Genomic DNA, 19,141 nt, shown 5'->3' on the forward strand with positions numbered 1-19,141 from the left:
TTCCTGTGCTCATAACTGATGCTCCAAATTTACAGCCTAAGTTTCATTAATCGAAATCTACAAGGAAACATCTCAAACACTTACATCACATTTAGTGCCGTACACTAAACAAATATTAAATTGCCTTTAATCTAATACATATGCCTTTAATCTAATAGTGTACATTTAATTCATATCTTCCTGTTAAAATATACAAATATTCAGTAACCATAATATTAGAAATGTGATACCGCCCAATAATACCTGGAACTGTTCACAAACACTGCCAGTATTGACATATGATGCACTCTATTGACAAAACGCCAACTTTCCATAATTTGGCGAGGGTGCTGACATTAGGAACAGTATCCATATTTCCTACAAGCAGCAGCAGCAACACGCCGAATTAAATGTAACAAGCATTAATACTCAATAAGCAGCGAACTGAGCTGTACTCAGTTCAGTCCGCTGCTCTTGTTGAGCTAATATGGTAGGCATAATTTTTTATAAACAATTTCTTATTATATCTTTGAAAACATTAAAATAAAATATGTATTTTCTGGTAAAATCAGTGTTAAATTCCTGCCATTCAGACGATTGCTAGATTAGTTATCTCTCACCTACAAATCTCTATTCAACCCTCTCTCCCCTTACAGACAGTCTCTCGCACGTGCCAATTAACTCAATACGGAAAAAAAATCTTTCTCCCCACAAAAATAGGAAAAACAAAATCAATAATTTAAAACAAGTTTTTGAATATTTTATTTACAGTATTACAAAATGTATGGAATCCATTCATTGTAAAATGTCATTTGATTAAATACACTCTTGCAAAATATATACTTTGTTATGTGGCACAATTAGAAACACTTGGAAATTAGAAACACTTGAGCTGCAGCACTATATACAATCAGATATTTCAAAGCTATCTTGGAAGCGAAACACACCTTGAAATAAGCACAATAGGTATTCTTGTAGAACCTTGAATTTCCAGTACCATAAGATTTATAATATAATATGATCTCAGTAGATTTTGCTACTTTGGCAGTTTCAAACTTCATTTGTTATATATTTATTTACATACACATTATTTGTAAGCTTCCAATCTCCCCCCACCACACACTGTATTCTAGAATTTTGTGATAATTGAATAAAGAAATTCAATTATATCACAAAACGCTAGTGATGTAGTAATGGTTGATGTTTGTAAGTGCTTTTTTACCTATATATTTTGTTTTCATCTTGATTGAAATGTAAATGCAACTTGTGCTGAAAACACTAGCATTCTGTTTCAGTATTAATTTGTGTATAAGCTGTTGTGATTTTTGTGTAGTTTGTGTGCTCACGTTGTGCTTTCGTACTAAAAGTTGCACCGCCCACTGTTATCAGCTGCCGTACAATGAATAATCCCCATACTTGTGACTGCCCCCTTGGAGTATTAAATTTTATTATGGCATTGTTAATTACTGCATTTGTAATCTGTCACTTTAAGGGTCGCTACACGGGTGCATCCCTTCTAGCATTGTGCCAATTAGGGTGAAGCATCTAAGTGACCTTGTCGGTCGGTCAAGAACTCTTGGCTCCTTCAGAGGACTCTGAGAGACCCCCCTAGCGATGTGTATTTGTGACATTGGCAACAGGTATGCTATATATATATATATATATATATACACACACACACACACAGTCTTTCAAAAGTGATGGTCAATAATTTAAAGGTGAACTGTACAGACTACAATATGCAAAAATGCCTAGTAAACATGGGTCCTTAAGTGAATCGTTTTCCAGATATTGCACATTTCTAGTTGGGATCCACCACTGACTTGTTTGTTTAAGTTAGGTTATGCTCATTCTCTCCATTTTCCCTCTTTCGAAAGAGGTTATAGCAACAAAGAGTATGCAGACATGAACTTCATATATGGTAAAGCCAATGGCAGTGCACTCGAGGCTGCACATTTGTACCAAAGAAGCACATCCCCGCTGAAGGCAGCCCAACAGGCGCACATTCATCAGGGTACATCAACGCCTTACAGAACATGGGCGCTTTGCATGTGGAGTAAGAGCAGGTAGGCCCAGAAGCATAACACTTGAAGTTGAGGAATAGGTGTTAGAAGGAATAAAAAAAAATCCAGGAATTTCGACAAGGAGGGTTGCTCTGCAAGAGTGTGTACTGAGTCATAGCAGTTTGTGGCAAATTTTACATCGCCAGTTACTGTACCCCAACCATATCCAGCGTGTACAAAGTCTCGGCAATACAGACTACCCTCCAACAGTCAGTGGCAGATCTTAACAGAAAATGTGCATTATCTCGAAAATGGTTTTTTGCGGCCCAATGTTCACTGGGACTTTTTTGCTTATTTTAGTTTGTACTTTTCACCCTCAAATTATTGACCATCATTTTTGAAACACCCTGTGTGTACGTGTGTGTGTATATATGTGATAATATACCGATTTATTAATTTTTTTTTTTTTCTCTACTTTGCAATCACTGCAGAATTCAGCACCAATTGGCCACTAGGTGATTTCCAAGGTTGAAGAAACATCACTGACCACACTTTGTGGCATTTTATTATTTGTTCTTTGAGAAAGTCTGAAATTAATTGGTTTGAATGAATATTAACCTTGGCTAATATTCATTCAAACCAACTAATGCGCGAAAATTTCGTCTAAAAGTTAACGTCTTTTGGCATTTGCTGCTCTACCTGTATGGCAGGCTACCACTAATGACTTAATTACTAAAATGTTGTGCGAGTGTCTGTTTGAGCTCGATCTAATGATGACCTATACAAATAAAAGATATCTAGAAATGTATGTAGTATAAATTTTGCTTTCTATAAATTAAATTGGTGATCTAGAAAAAAAGAGTTGGATGTCTATATATTGTGTACACACAGATTGGGGGAAACTTTACTAATAACATTGCTTGTATTTACTCGCTAAAAGAATTTAATATCTTTGTAAATAATTATGTTTTACATAATACCCCCCCCTCCATATTTTTTTTTTTTTTTTGACCGAGTACGTCAAAATATTTTGATGGCAAAAAAACCTTTCCTTTATAAAATATTTATGTCCCGCAAAATTTCGTAAAAACAATTAGTTTCATTTGGATTGTTATGTAACAAGTTTACTCATCTAAACAACAGGTTCTAATTAGAGCATTTCCTACTGAATATGGATCACAGTTGGATGATGGGCGACGATCTTCTAGGTATCCCATTTTCTGTTCAGCTACCTGCCGAGGAATACGGATACTAGCTCCTCGATTAGCAATTCCTGCACTGAAATCGCTGATATGAGAGGTTTCGTGAAGTCCTGTTAGCCGTCGTTCGTTATCTTTTCCTTCTTTTGGATCATATGCTTTGATGTGTCGTTCGTGGTTCTTGGAGAGTTTTTCGATAGCTTTCTCGATCGCCCTATAAAGTAAAACAGACTAATATCGTAGAGACTGCATATGGAAAATATGACAGTAGCAATCATTACTCTATAACAAAATGTTTATATTTCACTATTTCTTATATGTAATTTGTTTTCTGAATTCATGGTGCCATTAGTTTTCCCCTAGTGTAGGGATGGGGTACCTGCGACCTTTTGTGATACCCATTGCGGCCTTTTTTCATACCGAAACATACTAAAGCTTACGTTTAGTAGAACGGGTCTAACTCTCTGGGGTTTCATGTAACACTTTAATTTATTTACCACGAGAATGAAATGTATAGGTATTATTGAGGGTTTATATAGGTGTTCTTGATGATGACAGTGACTGGTGTTGAAGATGACACCACACTGAGGTTAGCTTTTCAGCCTTCAGGTACATCACACCTGGGTGATGTACCTGAAGATTTGCAGGTAGAGTTGATTCAGCTCTCATTTGACAGCAAGGACTGTTGAAATACTGAAGAATGCTTTCATGGTAATATGTGACAGTTTTATATTACTGAGTAATTCGTCACATCACATTATCAAATAAGTTGCTAATTTTGTTAAATAGCATTTTGATAATTACATACAGAGCCAATCCTACTGGCTAAGGGGAACCAGTGTGCAAAAATTATTGTTGGGGCTATTCCAGTCCTTGTAAGAACAGAGAGCTCCTTTGTTTTGATTTTGGGTCGTGTTTTCAATCTCTGCCCCAGGTGCAATTGCAATAATATTCGTTACATTTCGAGGGTACAGCTCTAAAACGGTGTTCGCAGGCCGGCCGCTAGATGGTCCACCGGACCGAACCTATTGGTAACTCTCCAAGAGGCTTCCTGATCTGCTTGTCACCGTAAAGTAGTTCCCAACCTTTTTTTGACTCGCGAACCCCTCTCAGCATAATATTTTTATCGCGAAACAATAAGCCTGTATTCTTTGAAATAGTATAATAGTTCTGAATTTTTATTATAAAATATTTCCAGTATGTACTACGTTTTTATAAGCGATATTGCGTAATAATATAAAATTATTATAATACATATGTATTATACAGTGGTCTTTGAGAATGGAAAAAAATATATATATATATGAAAAACATTTATATAAATTTTGAACCGACCCGCATAAATTAATATTAAACTATTTTGTAGTTTAATATTTAACTGTATTTCACTACTGTGCAGATGTGGGAAACCACCGGTGGCGCCTGAACCTGAATACTATATTTCACTACACAGTGTAGTGCGAACTTACTACTGTGTGTAATGAGTTCGCATTACAGAATTTGTAATGCAAACTCCCAGGAACACTTTCGCGAACCACCGGTTGAGTACAGGTAGTTCTCGACTTTACGAGTTAATCCGTTCCTAGCGCGCGCTCGTAAAGCGAAAACTCGTAAATCGGGAATTTTATTTTCCATAGACAATGTTAAAAATAGGGGTTACGTTCTCAACAATGAAATTAGTTAGCTAATTAGTTTGTTTAAACAATGATTGATTTATCTAAAGAAAGCAAAACGTAGCCTGTAAAATCAAGAAAATTATAATAGAGAAATTATTTATGACTTACAAATTTTAAAGAATGTTTATTTTTCATCATAAACTAAATGCACACTCGTCGATCACTCATTATTGGCTCGGCACACTTGTTTGTTGTGCAAGGAGCAAGGAGTGATCCTTGCTCCTTGGCATTTGTTTCCAAGATAATCTTTTAATTATAAATTTCACGATTGCATGCATAAGCATTTTTTTAACGGAACGCACAAATTGCAACTAACATAATTTGCGCGGAGTAACAAGTTTACGAAACTTAAAAAAAGGAATGAAGAGAAAGTTGTTTTTTATACGATTGAAGATTTCAGTAAAGGGGAAACACATTTCACCATGATAACAAAAAAAAAACCCACAATCTCAGCTATAGGTATTTTCGCAAATGCAAGAAGATAGAGTTTAGTACCGTTTATAATTGCTTGCAGTAACAGAAAAGCCCAATAAACCGGATAGTGAAAATTGTTTTATGGTCGTGACCTCCAAGAAATGTGCTTTAGAAAAATATCACAAAGGCGTTCAAAATTGGTTCTTATAACAGAACATATGATAACGATGAAAGTGTAGTGCATTTTAGTGATTTGAATTGGTAACTAATACAATTCACACTATAGAAAGGACCTTTTTTAGAGTTTTATATAGCGAAAATTAACTTCCGAAGTCGTGGAACGAATTACCAAAAAAGCAATGCGTTATTGGGTTCACATTACGATATCTTCACGATACGATGGTATCTCCGGAATGGATTAATATCGTAAAACTGGTTACACTGTATTGTATAGCTACGCGCATGGTTTGAAATGCGGTATTTATGAATGTTTAAATTTTCGATTTTGTTGATACTTCATACTATGAAAAAAAAAACTCGTAACGCGAGAACTGCCTGTATAGTCTCGCAGCCTCTACTCTTCCAGAGAGTGACTTTTTTTTTTTTTTTTTTTTTTTTCCCTTGATTCGGGGTAGTTCCTAGGCATATGCCCCTCTCCACATTGTTCACCTGTGACGGCGCAGAACCTCTGTGAAACGGGCCTGAAGAAGTGTTTATGTATGTGTTATACTAGTTAGTGTCAGTCCTCTTCGTACCAGGCAGCCTGGTGAGAATACAGCATATCCTCGCCACCTTTTCTTACTTCTGAATACACCATTGGCGCACTATGGCCATAGATGCCGATGCTCCTAATAAATACCCAAACCAACGAACGAATACACCATGAACTCTCAAAATAATAGTACAAACTTATCTGCAAAAGCAACCTTTTTCCTATCTCTGTTCCCACCTCTTTTAAAACCAGATGGTTCTCTTGCCACTTCAGCCAAGGATAAAACTGAGCTGACCTGCTAGCATTCTATTTTCCAACTCGTGTATTAATGATCTTGGTAAGCCACCTCCCACCATTCTTCGTACGCTCCATTCAATGCCTCTTGTGGTCTTCCGTCAAGAGGATGTCAGAAGAATTTTGACGAATCTTGATACTAAGAAAGCTCCAGGTCCTGATGGTATCTCTCCCCTTGTTCTCAACCTACGCTCCTGAACTTACTCCTGTTCTGTGTCGCCTGTTTTCGCTTTCATGTTCCAAAGGTATTTTTCCTTCTGCTTGGAAATTTGCTCACATCCAGCCAGTTCCTAAAAAAGGATGATAAATCCCTTCCATCCAGTTATCGTCCCATTGCAATTACTTCTACTCTTTCTAACTAAAGTAATGGGGGAAATCAATTAATCGCCAACTGTCGATCAAATTAACGATCTCCACTATGAATTCCGTCAGGGTCGATCCAATAGTGATATTCCAGCTTATGTTACCCATCTGGTCAAATTTAATGGAAATGTGTGGTGAAACTCAAGCAGTTGCTCTTGACATTTCAAAGGCTTTTGATCGTGGCATGAAGGTCTTCTAAATAAGGTTCCATCGTATGGGTTGCCAACTGGTTTTTTTTTTTTTTTGTTAATTGGGTATCCAGTTTTCTCTGACCGCTCGCTATGGGTGTTTGTAGATGGCTCTCTGTCTTCTAACTTCTCCACTAATGCTGGTGTTCCCCAAGGGTCAGTTCTTTTTTCCACTCTTTTCTTCATGGATATTAATGATATTTTTTCCATTGACCGGAAATCATATCCATAGTTTTGCTGATGATAGCTCATTGCATTCCACCTTCCATTTTAGAAACCTTACCCTGCACAAACTGCTTCAACTTCTGGAATATCCACTACCAATTCCTTAAATGCTGACCTCCAGGTAATTCTTCAGTGGGGTAAAGATAACTTAGTTGATTAACTTGGGTAATTTTAATCCTTCTAAAACTCAGTCGTGTCTTTATATCGCTCAAAAAATAATTCTTCTGCTCCTATGCTTATCTTTGAACTCTGATTTCTAGATAAGATCACATATCTCTATTGAAGATTACCTCAACTTCTAATCTCGTTTGGCATAAGCACATTACAAATATTGCTGCCTCTGCATCTAAAAAACTAGGCTCTTTCGCTCTTGGTGTTCTTTTCTTCCAAACAGCTGTTCACTCTGGACAAATCACAAATCCGCCCTACCTTGGAATATTGTTCTCATATCTGGGGCGGTACTCCTAAAATCCTAATCAGGGTTCTAGATTCTATTCAAAAGAGGGCAGTTAGATTAATTAATGACTCATCTCAAACAGTCTCTCTGCTGTCTATCTCATAAACGTTCAGTTTCTGCTGCGTGCCTTTTTTATAGATACTTCATGGGCACTGTTCTTCTGAATTGGCTTCCAGAATTTCTCCCTCTCTTTCCAAAGCAGTCCGACCACGTGCTGCAATCAGTCAACATCCTTTTACTGTCCGATTTAAAACTCAACGTTTCTTCTTCCTCATTTATTCAACTTCTGTTTTCTGGAACAACCTTTCTTCATACGTATTTCCTGAAAACTACGATTTCCAGATGTTCAAGTCTAATGTCAACAAATATCTTCTAAGGAGTAGCAACCCAAAAATTAATTATACACTTAGTGAGGTTGAATTAAAAACTGCAGAGGAATAAAGGGATTTGGGAGTTATAATCCGGGCAGATGTGAAGTTTTCTGAGCGGTGTGTTTTCTGAGCCAGCCAGGATAGCCCATGGTGTCCTGTCGATGATTTATCGAACATAAATCCTATAGAGATATGGAGGTCATGGTCCCACTGTATAAGGCAGTTGTAAGACCACATTTGGAATACTGTGTTCAAATATGGAGACCTCATCTGAAGAAAGACATTGAGTTTCTTGAAAGGGTCCAAAGATGGGCTACTTGCATAGTGAGATCTGCAGAAGGTCGACCCTATGAGGCAAAACTGTATATGTGGGCTACAGAGCTTGGCAACCGGGCACCGCAGAGGTGACCTGATTGATGTTTATAAGGCTCTGAGAGGGGTTAGTAAAATGAACAAAGGCGGAATTTTCACTTAAATGGGATTTTCAGAACTCGTCATAAATCCAAACTACAGAGGAAGAAGTTTAGACTACATTGTGGGAAGTTTTCTTTTAGCCAGCGAGTCGTTTATTGCTAGAACAAGTTGCCTTCGCAGGTAGTTAAGCTGACAGTTTGAATAAATTCAATGGTCAACTGGATAGTTTCCTACTCGGTTTTTTTTTTTTTTTTTTTTTCCGGTTCGTGCAGCAGAAGCCTGTGGCTTCCTTGCACTATGTGGCTGTTAATATAACTACACCCCCTATGGACGGATCCTGATTCCATGACTGAACAAATTTCTCGATATTGCTAGGATAAAACACTAAAAAATTAGCTCTATTATGCTACTACGACGAATGGTCTATCTGAGAACTAAATTTTTCGAATCTCGTATGATTTGCCAGAGTCGTCTATTTTTCTAAACGTATAGTCGGAAAGTGAGCAGTACCAGATAATGGATTGCCGAATTTGGGAGGTTGGATTATATATAGATTAAAATGTCATATACCTTACCATTTTTTTTTTATATATATATATATATATATATTCTTTACATATAGAAAGGTAATACTTGTTTATTTTACTCGTACAGCCTGACCTTTTAAATACTCGAACGTGGAGATGTATGCGCTTAACCAGATTAAAAAAAAAAAAAAAAAAAACGGGCTTTCATTGTTTAAAATGAATAAATTTTAACGATAGCAAGAAATTATGAAAGTTTTATGCTAACCTCATTCCCAACATAATCCTCAAACATCAAACCGATGTTATTTGTGACAGATTAGTAGGCACGATACTCGCCGTTGTCACTCGTTTAGAAATGTGAGTTCGATTCTTCAACGACTGGAGAAATTTCTGAAGTCTTTTTCAGTCGATCTCAGGCGAGAGCAATAGCTGTCCCCCCCCTCCCAAAGTTATTATTTCTAGTTTTTGAGCCCGCAATATATGCAAATAGGCCCGTGAACACATACTTCTACAGACAAAATGCATTACGCGGATATGAACGATAAACTTAGGGTACCGTTAAAATAATAATTTTAATTTAAGTTTTATAATTCAACACAAATGCATTTTTGAATGTGCAACTCGATCCCAATGATGCTGGAAGCATCTAATACCATGAGCTTAGTTGAAGCTAAGAGAAGCGATTTATTGCTCTCAGTATGTTATTGTTGCTGTTAATATTATTATTTGTGTAGCATGTTAACATCTAAGGCTATATTGTGCTCTGTGTGTTATGTTTGTACAATGTGCATATTCACGAACCAATTTGGACGTTGCGCGGGCCGAAATAAGTCGGAGGAAAACCTACTTCCTCTGCCTGAAATCGGCTGACTACATTCTGATTGAACAAATCTTTAAGAATTCGTCCATAAATTCCTTCGATGGGATTCGAACCCAGACTTTGTCATACAAGCCAAAGGTGGTGGAACCACTGTACTGTCATAGAAGGCATGCATTGTGCCTTGTACATCCTAAAAGCATTTACCTCTGAATGGCGCTTTCATCTTAAGGAACAAGTCAAAGTTAAGTAAATGACTAATATTCCGAAAATGGGGATGGAGTGTTCAAGGTTTACCCATTGCCACCAATTCGCCTCTGAGGAAGTTAAATACCTAGGCCTCTACATTGACACCAAGCTAACCTGTCCTCACTTGAAATACCGAGCAATCAAAATACAGAAAAATGCAGCTATGATTAGAAGAATCAGTAGAGCAGATTGGGGCCTGAAACACAAAGCCCTCTCCCTAATTTACAAATCAGTTTTTGTTCCGATTGTCAGTTACGGTGCTTCCGTCTGGTGCACCAAAGTTGCACTGGAGCGAAACAAACGGAAGCTGGACTCCATTCAGCGATTTATGCTTCTATCGGTAACCAGGGCGTGCCGCACTGTCAGCACCCCTGCGCTCCAAATCATCGCAGGGTATATGCTCCTATACCTTGAAGTTGCCAACCAAGCCTCCTTCCCTGGTATTCGCCTGAATTGCAAGCAACCTTTTTATTAATTAACAGGACACAGATCATTCCAGCAAGAACTCAAATCTGTGGGTATCGAACCACATCCCTTTTGCCATTGTGGAGATGAGGAGTCCTGGGCCCACTTTATGTATGAGTGCCCGTCCTATGAAAACCACCAGTTACAACTGTTTACAGTGATCCGAGGAACTCCCTGCAATCAGGAGAAAGGTCTACTAAACGACAGAGATAAATATATTGCGTTCATTCGATTTGCCCAGGCTGTCTTCACCACAAGGCGTGCCAAGCTCACCGCTGCTAGGACAGTTCAGAATACCCCCCACTCCCTCCTAACCCCTTCGTGGGTAGGATAAATATGCTACACAAACAATACCGCCAAACTCTTTATGGTTATGATTCATGCTGGCACCCAATTTTGGGGATCGGATCACTACTGGTACTCAACTGAGTGCTAGATCAATACACAGGGACACCTCCTCCTGCGACTTTTAATCCCCTTCCCTACCCCTACTTCGCCTAAATCCATGGTGGACTGTCTTCACTATTAGTCGAAGTTTCTTTCACCCCCCACAGTCTGACCTCCTCCTCCTCCTCTCTTATTCCCCTGGGAACTCTTTTTTTTTTTTTTTTTTTTTTTTTTTTTTTGTGGCCTCTGTCAGGAAGCTCAAGCGACCCAACACAATACTTTACACATACAACATGCCACACATATTTCTGGCATTTACAGAGTCCTGTCTATTTCACAAGGGTACAGATGGTGCAGTTGTGGGAGACCACAGGTGGCGCCTTACCCTAAATACTATGCCACTATTGCAGCAAAAGCTAATGCCTTTACAGCACTCGCTACATTACACCTTACATTGTTATGCATGAGTGGCACAGTTTGCCCGAAAAGGCCGCACTTTGCGCACCAGGCCCAAATAAGTTGAAAAATGCATTATACCTGTGTGCTTCATGCAAGCCACAGTTATTCCTATGCGTTTCGCCTCCTTAGACTAGTATTTATTCAAGTGCACTGATCTTTCTTGGTAAACATGGTTCAGCGCACCTGAAGTGCGCGCGCGCGCGCACACACACACACACACACACACACACACACTGTTTCCATTTAGAAACAGTTTTTCAATTCTCGTACACTTACAAATTGCTACTATTATAAAACTTTTTCTTAACTTTTATACATAACTTACGCAGCTTGATTTCTACGCTTGTATGTGGCAGGTTGCCACTACTTTTTGAATAACACTCGCTAAATAGCCATAGTGCTACCAGGGATACATTATTATGGTAAACTAGTTACTTACTTCAGTCCATTCGGTTCCCTCATAGCTTTAGTACTGAAGTTTGTATGAGCTCCTGCTCCGTTCCAATTGCCAGGCATTGGCTTCGGGTCAAATGTAACTATTATACCAAATTCTTCTGCCACGCGATGCAAAATGTAACGGGCCATCCATACTTGATCTCCAACATCCAATCCTTCGACGGGTCCAACCTGAAATTCCCACTGTAGAAGAAAAAATGTTTACATTAAGTGATATTTATGTAAAACTGTACACAAATAAAATTCCTAAAAAGCAAATACCGTGATTTATATTATTACTAAATAACATATTGGAAGGTAAATGATGAATACATTGTTTATTGAATTTCCTAACGAAATTTACAAAGCGCTCTTCCCGGGACACCAAGTTACTGAACGTTTTCCTGTATTTCACGTACAGGCGTACGTGAAATATTTTTATTAACATGAAACGATGTCCATTTTGGCAGCTTTTTGTGCTCAGTAGCTAGTATACTCAGTTCGTTTAATCTGGTTTGATCTATAGAATTTTTTTTTTTTTTTTTTGTTGCTTGTGATTTTTAATTTACTAAATGGCCATTCAATACTAGATACCGTTATTGAAAATTACAGAAATAACGTCTGTGGCTCTATTCTTTGTGATATTTATAAAAAATTATCGGACAGACCAATGGGCTCTTCATAGCCCTTAACGCTATTCTTGCACTGTGGTATCTACGCCTTTTATACAGACAGTATTTCAGGTAGCGCTCTTTTCAAGATACCCAGTTACTAAACTTTCAGTCAGTATTTCATGTACATTATGGAAACTCGTTTTCGGGCAAAAGTAGCTAAAAACTTTTAGAAGCAACTTACATTTGCTCGACAAAAAAAAAAAAAAAAACACAACTGTTCCCCGCGCTCACAAATACACATAGTAAAGAGAAGACTACACTGCTCGACAAAATTAACAGAACACGTAGTGTAACTCGTGCAGTTTGCGATGAAGGGAAACAATTTGGTATGATGGCGTACCGTAGAATAACGATGAAATGAGAAGACAGGGACAAACTTTGGGCAGGTAAGGGACATTTACAGGTGTACAAGAATTACCGAAAAGGTCACGTTACAGAAGTCGATACAAGATGCTCGAAAATGTGGTCACATGACATCAATACGGCGTATGAGCCCCTCTAACGGCTAAACAGACCTGACAGCGGTGAACCATGCTCGATATAAGGGTGTCTATAAGATTCTGTGGCAACAAATCCCATTCTTCCACCAGCGCAAACCTTAGCTCACCAAGTGACCGAGGAGTTGGCTGTCGGCATGCAGTGCGATGCCCAAGGGCTTCCCACATATGTTCGATCGGATTTAAGATCGTTCTAGCCACGGCAGTTGTTAGTTGCCTTCAGTTTCAAGGTATTCCTCTCCCACTCGAGCTCTATGTGCAGTGGCGTTGTCGTGCATGAAAAGAAAATGGGCCAACCGCACTCCTAAAAAGTCGCAAATTGGGTTCGAGGATCTGTTCTCGGTACGTCTGCACAGTTACGGTACTCCTATCAAAAACATGAAGAGGGCTGCAGCCGTTGATTCCACCCGACACGAGAACACCGCCCCACCGTAAGTGTTCCTTTCTCTAATGTTGGAGGGATGGTACCGCATTTCTCGTTGTCTCCAGATGAAATAGTCTTGAATCGATTTGTAGGCAAAAACGGAACTCATCAGAACAGAACAGTATCCCATTTTTCAGGGCTCCAAGTCACATGTTCATGGCACTTTCGGCGAGCTCTGTGGTGGTTTGGAGTTAATGGGATTTAAGATATTCTTGTTTTTTGAGGCCGTCTCCAGAGTTTCCACTGTGTGCCACAATAGCGTCTGAAAAGCAAATATTGTGGGTGTACCAGTTCCCAGTGAACTGGTACACCCACAATGAAAGCTACGTGGAGATAGGAGAAACGCCTGGTGCCGTTTGACGACAATATACTTCACACTTTATGGAAGCAGTTTCAGGAGACAGGAACCATTACAAGAAGAGCTGGTCAAGATCGTCCGAAGGGCTACGTCAACCAAAACAGACCGCTATCTGAGTCTAACAGCAAGACACAACCCTACGATATCCTCTGAACTGCTTCCATAAGTGAAGTGTAAAGTGTATTGATGTCTAACGGCACCAGGGGGTTCCCCCATCTCCACGTTGCTTTCATTGTAAGTGTACCAGTTCACTGGGAAGGCCAGAGATTTAAAAGTGTATGGATTTTGTATAAGTGTAATATCGTTGTTCATCTGGCCATTTAGCCGCTGGACTCCTGAGGCCCAATGTTGCCCACACTTGGCCCCGTGGAGGCAGACCAGTAGTATGAAGCTTTACTCTGGCAGGCCCTGCCACCTAGTTTCTTGAGATTTCAGCGGCTAGGGCCTATGTAAAAAAAAAAAAGAAAAAAAGCAACACGCGGCGATTTTCTGGGTAAGGCGCTAAAGAGACTATTAGAGGCAAAGGGCATGCATGACTTGAACAATTAAAATTTTGGTAGTGTGGGGGCATATGCTGTGATGTTTAGTCAGAGTGGGGAGGAGACTGAAGGCTGGGGAAAAGTCAGAAATATGGGGTCAATAGGGAAGACAACCCCAGAGAAGGTCAGTGGGGCATGCCCATGCCCACTAGGAGGAAAAGAGGGGTGGGCGAGAGGGAGAGGGAACGGCAAAGTCGTCCCCTCTCTCCCCCGCCCAGGAAGATGAGTAAAAGCCCTGTGCAAGTGAGCACAGGTGTAGGAGCCTTATGGAGTCGGCAGCAAAGCTGCGTGTAGTCACAGTAGTTGACGTGTCTAGGCCGTGAAAGTTCGTCATTCCTGGGACAGTCCCGACCTGTCTAGTAGTTAGCATATCCATTTTTGCGCAGGCGATGCACGAGCGGGTATCCTCACACGCGTCAGTCATATTTCCCCGTCTCTATCAGGTAGGTCGTTGTACTAAGAGTCCACGAGGTTCCTCCTTATTGAAGTTTCTTATATTCAGCAGTTGTGTTTTGCCCTGGAGGGTTAAGCAGCTCTTGCACAGTGCCGAGACGACATTGCATGACACATTAAGCCAACGTGCCACCTCTGCCTGCAACTGCTCAGCTTCAAGTCGTCCAACGGCCCGCCATCTCAAAGAATCATCTAAACGACGCTGACTTGCCATCCTGAGTACTGCAGATGTGGCTATCGCACTCAGCAAGCCAAAAAATTGGAATAAAGTGATGTGGTCGCAACTCGTGTTTTTTTATAGGCATGAATAACTTACATAATGTGCAGCTCTGTAAGCCGGTAGATCAATTTCTATTGGATACTCCGAATTTGCACTCGAGGATGCCTATTATATCAAATATTCCCCTTCGGCAACACTGTTCATAATAAAATACTCATGAAATACATTTTGTTTTGCTAATGATGTCCAGCAGTGTAGTAGTTACAATCACTAGTTAGGCAGAGACATGTTAGTCTATTTCGCCATGAACATTTATCCTGTCGTTTGAATTTTTTTTAAAATCCAGTTGCAGGAATGTGTCATAACACCGTTATTACGCATCCTTGTGTTAACTGTTGCATGCTAATGTAACCCATTACTGTTAAATTACAATATTGGAGACCTTATGCCTTCCCATTTATTTAATAGCCATCTTTTTAATCCTTTTGTTTATTAAAATATTCACAATGCGAAATGTAATGAAAACGACGCCATTTCACCAACCTCGGTGCTTTAATGCGTATAGAACTGATGCATTGCACTAACTTGTATGTACTTTTATTTATACAAACTTTCCAGATCCACAAGTTTAAAGAGAAGTGTACTAGATAACAATGTATTGTAAAACAAATTTAGTTGAATTTGTAAACCGAATGTTTGGGTCAAGAATAAACTCGTTAAACATTTTCTGGTGGGACCAAAAAACTACTCTCTAAAAGTGTTAGACTACCTTTCGCCGTGATATAACCGCTTGCACCCGGCGTGGCATGACTCCACGAGAATGCATGTGTTCTCAGCTATCCTGGACCAGCTGGACAGAAGGATGTTCGGAAACGGAGCGAGGCACTGACGTAGACTGCGAATACTTCGTTCCACCGTATCGCACAAATGGTCGATGGGATTGACGTTGGAGGAATTTGGTGGCCAAGGGAGCACACAAAATGCTTGAACATGATCTTAGAATCATTCCTGCACAATGCGGACCTTGTGATACGTTGTTTTGTTTAAAGCATCCAGTACCATCTCGATACAATCAGCACGTAGGGAAAAACTTGGTCCGAAACAATGCTGAGGTAGCATCTGGAGGTGAGGGTGTGTTCAGTGGAGATGAGGGAGTTCAGTGATGTCCATAAAAACATCCCTCAAGCTGACGTAGACTGACGTAGATACCATCACCGCCGGCCAACTGTGTAGTCCGGTTGCACAGTTAGATAATATTCAAGTATTATTATTAAAGAAAGTTATTGACTACATTTCAGAACATCCTAGCAAGATAACGTTCCTGTATGAAAATTAACTGTGAAATCCTGAAAACGTAAATAGTGAAAGATTTAAATAATATTAAATGAAATATAATTCAAGAGAAAACTTCAGTAAGTTTTACCAGTTTTTCTGCAAACAACAACAGTTGATGCGTTTATCAACTCTTTGAATTGCATGTTTAGAAAATTTTTATACAGTATATATCCAGTGACTGTTGCTAATATAAAATAACAATAATATAATACTTCTAGTACTGCCACTAGATAGCAGATGACTTTAATCGATCGGTGAAATACTACCACTTTGCTTATTGGAGACCTGAAGTGGTGTAACCCATGTTTAGTCACCAGAGCAAAGGTTCGGGCAGTCCCTCGCTACCTATCATCTTCAACCCATTACTATAGGTTTTGATACCTTTTCGTGTTTGGGGTTTTCATAAAAAAAAAAAAAAATTCCAGAACTATGCGCAAATCCCTTTCACAAAACAAAAACAGCCATGCCACCTCTGTGTAGCAATTCCGGTGATTGATCCCTACCACTAACATATTTGTTAAACGAGCGTTGTCTCCTCCCATTTGCAATACTGAATATGGAAGTTTGAATTGGCCAAGAATGAATTACTGTTTTGACTATACTTATCCAAGCTGAAAGCATCAATTATAAAATAATGGCTGCTTGAATCTCGTACATTAATTTCAAAACTAGTCCTGAAAACGACATTCCATCGCTCGACCTGCCATAAGGCATATTTGCTTACACAATACCTTAACTTCCAGTAAACTATTAAAAGCTCATCAGAATTACGCGTGTTTCTCCTTGCCTATGGCCTCGAATTCCTAACTTTAAAAAATAATAATAATAAACCGCAAGCCTAATTGACAAGGATTGCAAAATATTAATGAAGAGCACAGAGCAAGTATTACAAAAGTCACTCAACCGAATTTAGTGCTTACAACTTTGCTTTCATACCTAAAATAAGATTCGCAAACAAAGTACAGTATTATAATTACACAAAATTCCTAATCAAATAGTTTTACAAAAAAACTAATTTAACAGATTTTTTCTCAAAATTCAGCACCTTCAAAAGACACCTTACGTAAAGCAAAAAAAAAAAAAAAAAAAAAAAGCAGAAAAAAAAGCCTTCACCACTCGCCTACAGCCAGCTGTAGGCGAGTGGTGAAGGGTGAGAGGGTACAGATGTGTACGCTGTTGAGTGACCATAGTTCAAGCTCGCATGACTACTATCTCGTGAACTCCTCTGACCTCTTGTGGTCGTTCCGGAGTATAAACAGAAACTTTATTTATTGAAACAGCCCACTATTGCCGGATGGTCATTAATGCAAGTAAAAATTTACGCACGCCGTGTGTTTGAATCCCGCAAAATACGGTTAACATCCTTGTCTCTGTCTTTTAAACTTCTGATCCACTTAGGGTCACGTGGCCAACACATTATATAAAAATAAATCAGTTTATTAAAACACGAAGTCGAAAAGGCTTATTAGTGTGCTCACTCAAAGCTAATAGGCCTTGCCCCATCTGCTCAAAATCGGTTACAACCTAATAGTCTTTGTCTATCTTATAACGAACACTAAATAAAGGCAGACAAGTGGATGATATTCTAACAGCATCCATTGGACATTTGTCTCGCACAAACTTCTTGCAAGAAATTAGTATTGTGTAATACTTAATCCCCTTAATTACTGGTTAATTAGTTATATATGTAGCAGATGGCATACTTTTACTTACTGAACTTAATGTTAAATATCTCATCTGCCAAGGAACCAATTCAGTTGTTTTTATTGACGAATTTAAAGCACTGACATTGATGACAGAGTACCACTGTTTTGCGAGTTCCTCTAGTTTGTGAAGATGGAAAATTCTATTCATCTGAGTAAATTCTGAGGTTTGGTGTCAAACAACGTTAACTACAAAATCATTTTGTAGTAAACGTTTTTGTAATTAACCAAGAAAGTCATTTGACATTTTTGTTTACCGGAAATGTGCTTACAGCTAGTCAAGTACTAGAGAGCTACAACTGTGTGACATGATATGCATTGTTATTTGTATAAAGTGAAACTAAAGTTGTTTCAAAACAAGTGCAGTTTTGTAGTTAACGTTTTTTGACATTAAACCCACGAATTATAATCTCATTCTGTTCACCACAGAATGAGCTAAATATAACGGCCCAGCAATTAGCTCAATCAAATGTACAGTAAAAGATATTTCTTTGCTAAATGCCTAAGAGTATGAAGGAGTTTAATAATGCATGGGTAATGCACACACCATTTCTACTACCAAGGTAATTTGAATGCATCGTTTTAATTATCTCATATTGTGAATACCTTCACAATGAGTTGCCATAGTTATTGCACTACATCGAATAAGTAACGCTTCACCTATGGAGAAGATTAATGTTACTTATTCTCGGCAGATATCACCACCAGACGGCACCGTTTGAAAAATGGTATGGAATAAAACTATTATCTACCTACTGTCCCTATTAGACTTAGGAAAGTGATAGTAGGAGAGGAAGAAGGATAAATGCCGTCGAAAGAGACAGTTACTCCTCACACTCACTCACTGAACTAAACCACTCATAAATACCCCAAATAGGCAACTCTTCCCCATTAATAGAAGACTGTTGTTACCTATTCGCGGTAACGAGTACCCCATCAAACCTCCCCAAGACAGCACCGTTTCAAAGTTTATTGGCTTCTCATCGGTGGGTGGGCCGATACCCTGTTGTTGCAATAGTAACAACCCGGTTATGAAGTATAACTGTGCGTCGAGTGCATCGATAAAACTGGAGGCTCTGTGGAGAAGTAGTGATATTGCAACTCGTTGTGAAGGCATTCACAACATGAGATGTAAAAAAAAAAAACGATGCCATTTCACCTCCTTCGGTGGTTTACTACGAGAACTAAAATGATGCTTTGCACTAACCTGTTCGATTACCAAAATGTTTATATTGTTTAATATATTTTTTAATATTAAAAATAAAGAATTTCTATATTTAAAAAAAAACATTAAGTGGGAAAAC

General features: G+C 38.9%; 1 protein-coding gene across 1 annotated transcript in view; it reads right to left on the minus strand.

The window, feature by feature from the left end:
- Positions 1-717: 717 nt before the first annotated feature.
- The window catches only part of LOC150080863 (glutamine synthetase-like), an 80,432-nt gene continuing 62,008 nt past the window's right edge, over positions 718-19,141 (minus strand). Inside the window, exons 6-7 of the mRNA XM_090381005.1 lie at positions 11,639-11,838; positions 718-3,395 (exon numbers count right to left, since the gene is read on the minus strand). Coding sequence (XP_090237131.1) covers positions 3,107-3,395; positions 11,639-11,838 — 489 coding nt within the window. The 3' untranslated portion in view covers positions 718-3,106. The remainder of the gene's footprint in view (positions 3,396-11,638; positions 11,839-19,141) is intronic.

The sequence above is a fragment of the Mastigoproctus giganteus genome, chromosome 9 (genome assembly GCF_048544385.1).
Source record: "Mastigoproctus giganteus isolate SK-2022 chromosome 9, ASM4854438v1, whole genome shotgun sequence".
In the NCBI taxonomy this organism is placed as follows: domain Eukaryota; kingdom Metazoa; phylum Arthropoda; class Arachnida; order Uropygi; family Thelyphonidae; genus Mastigoproctus; species Mastigoproctus giganteus.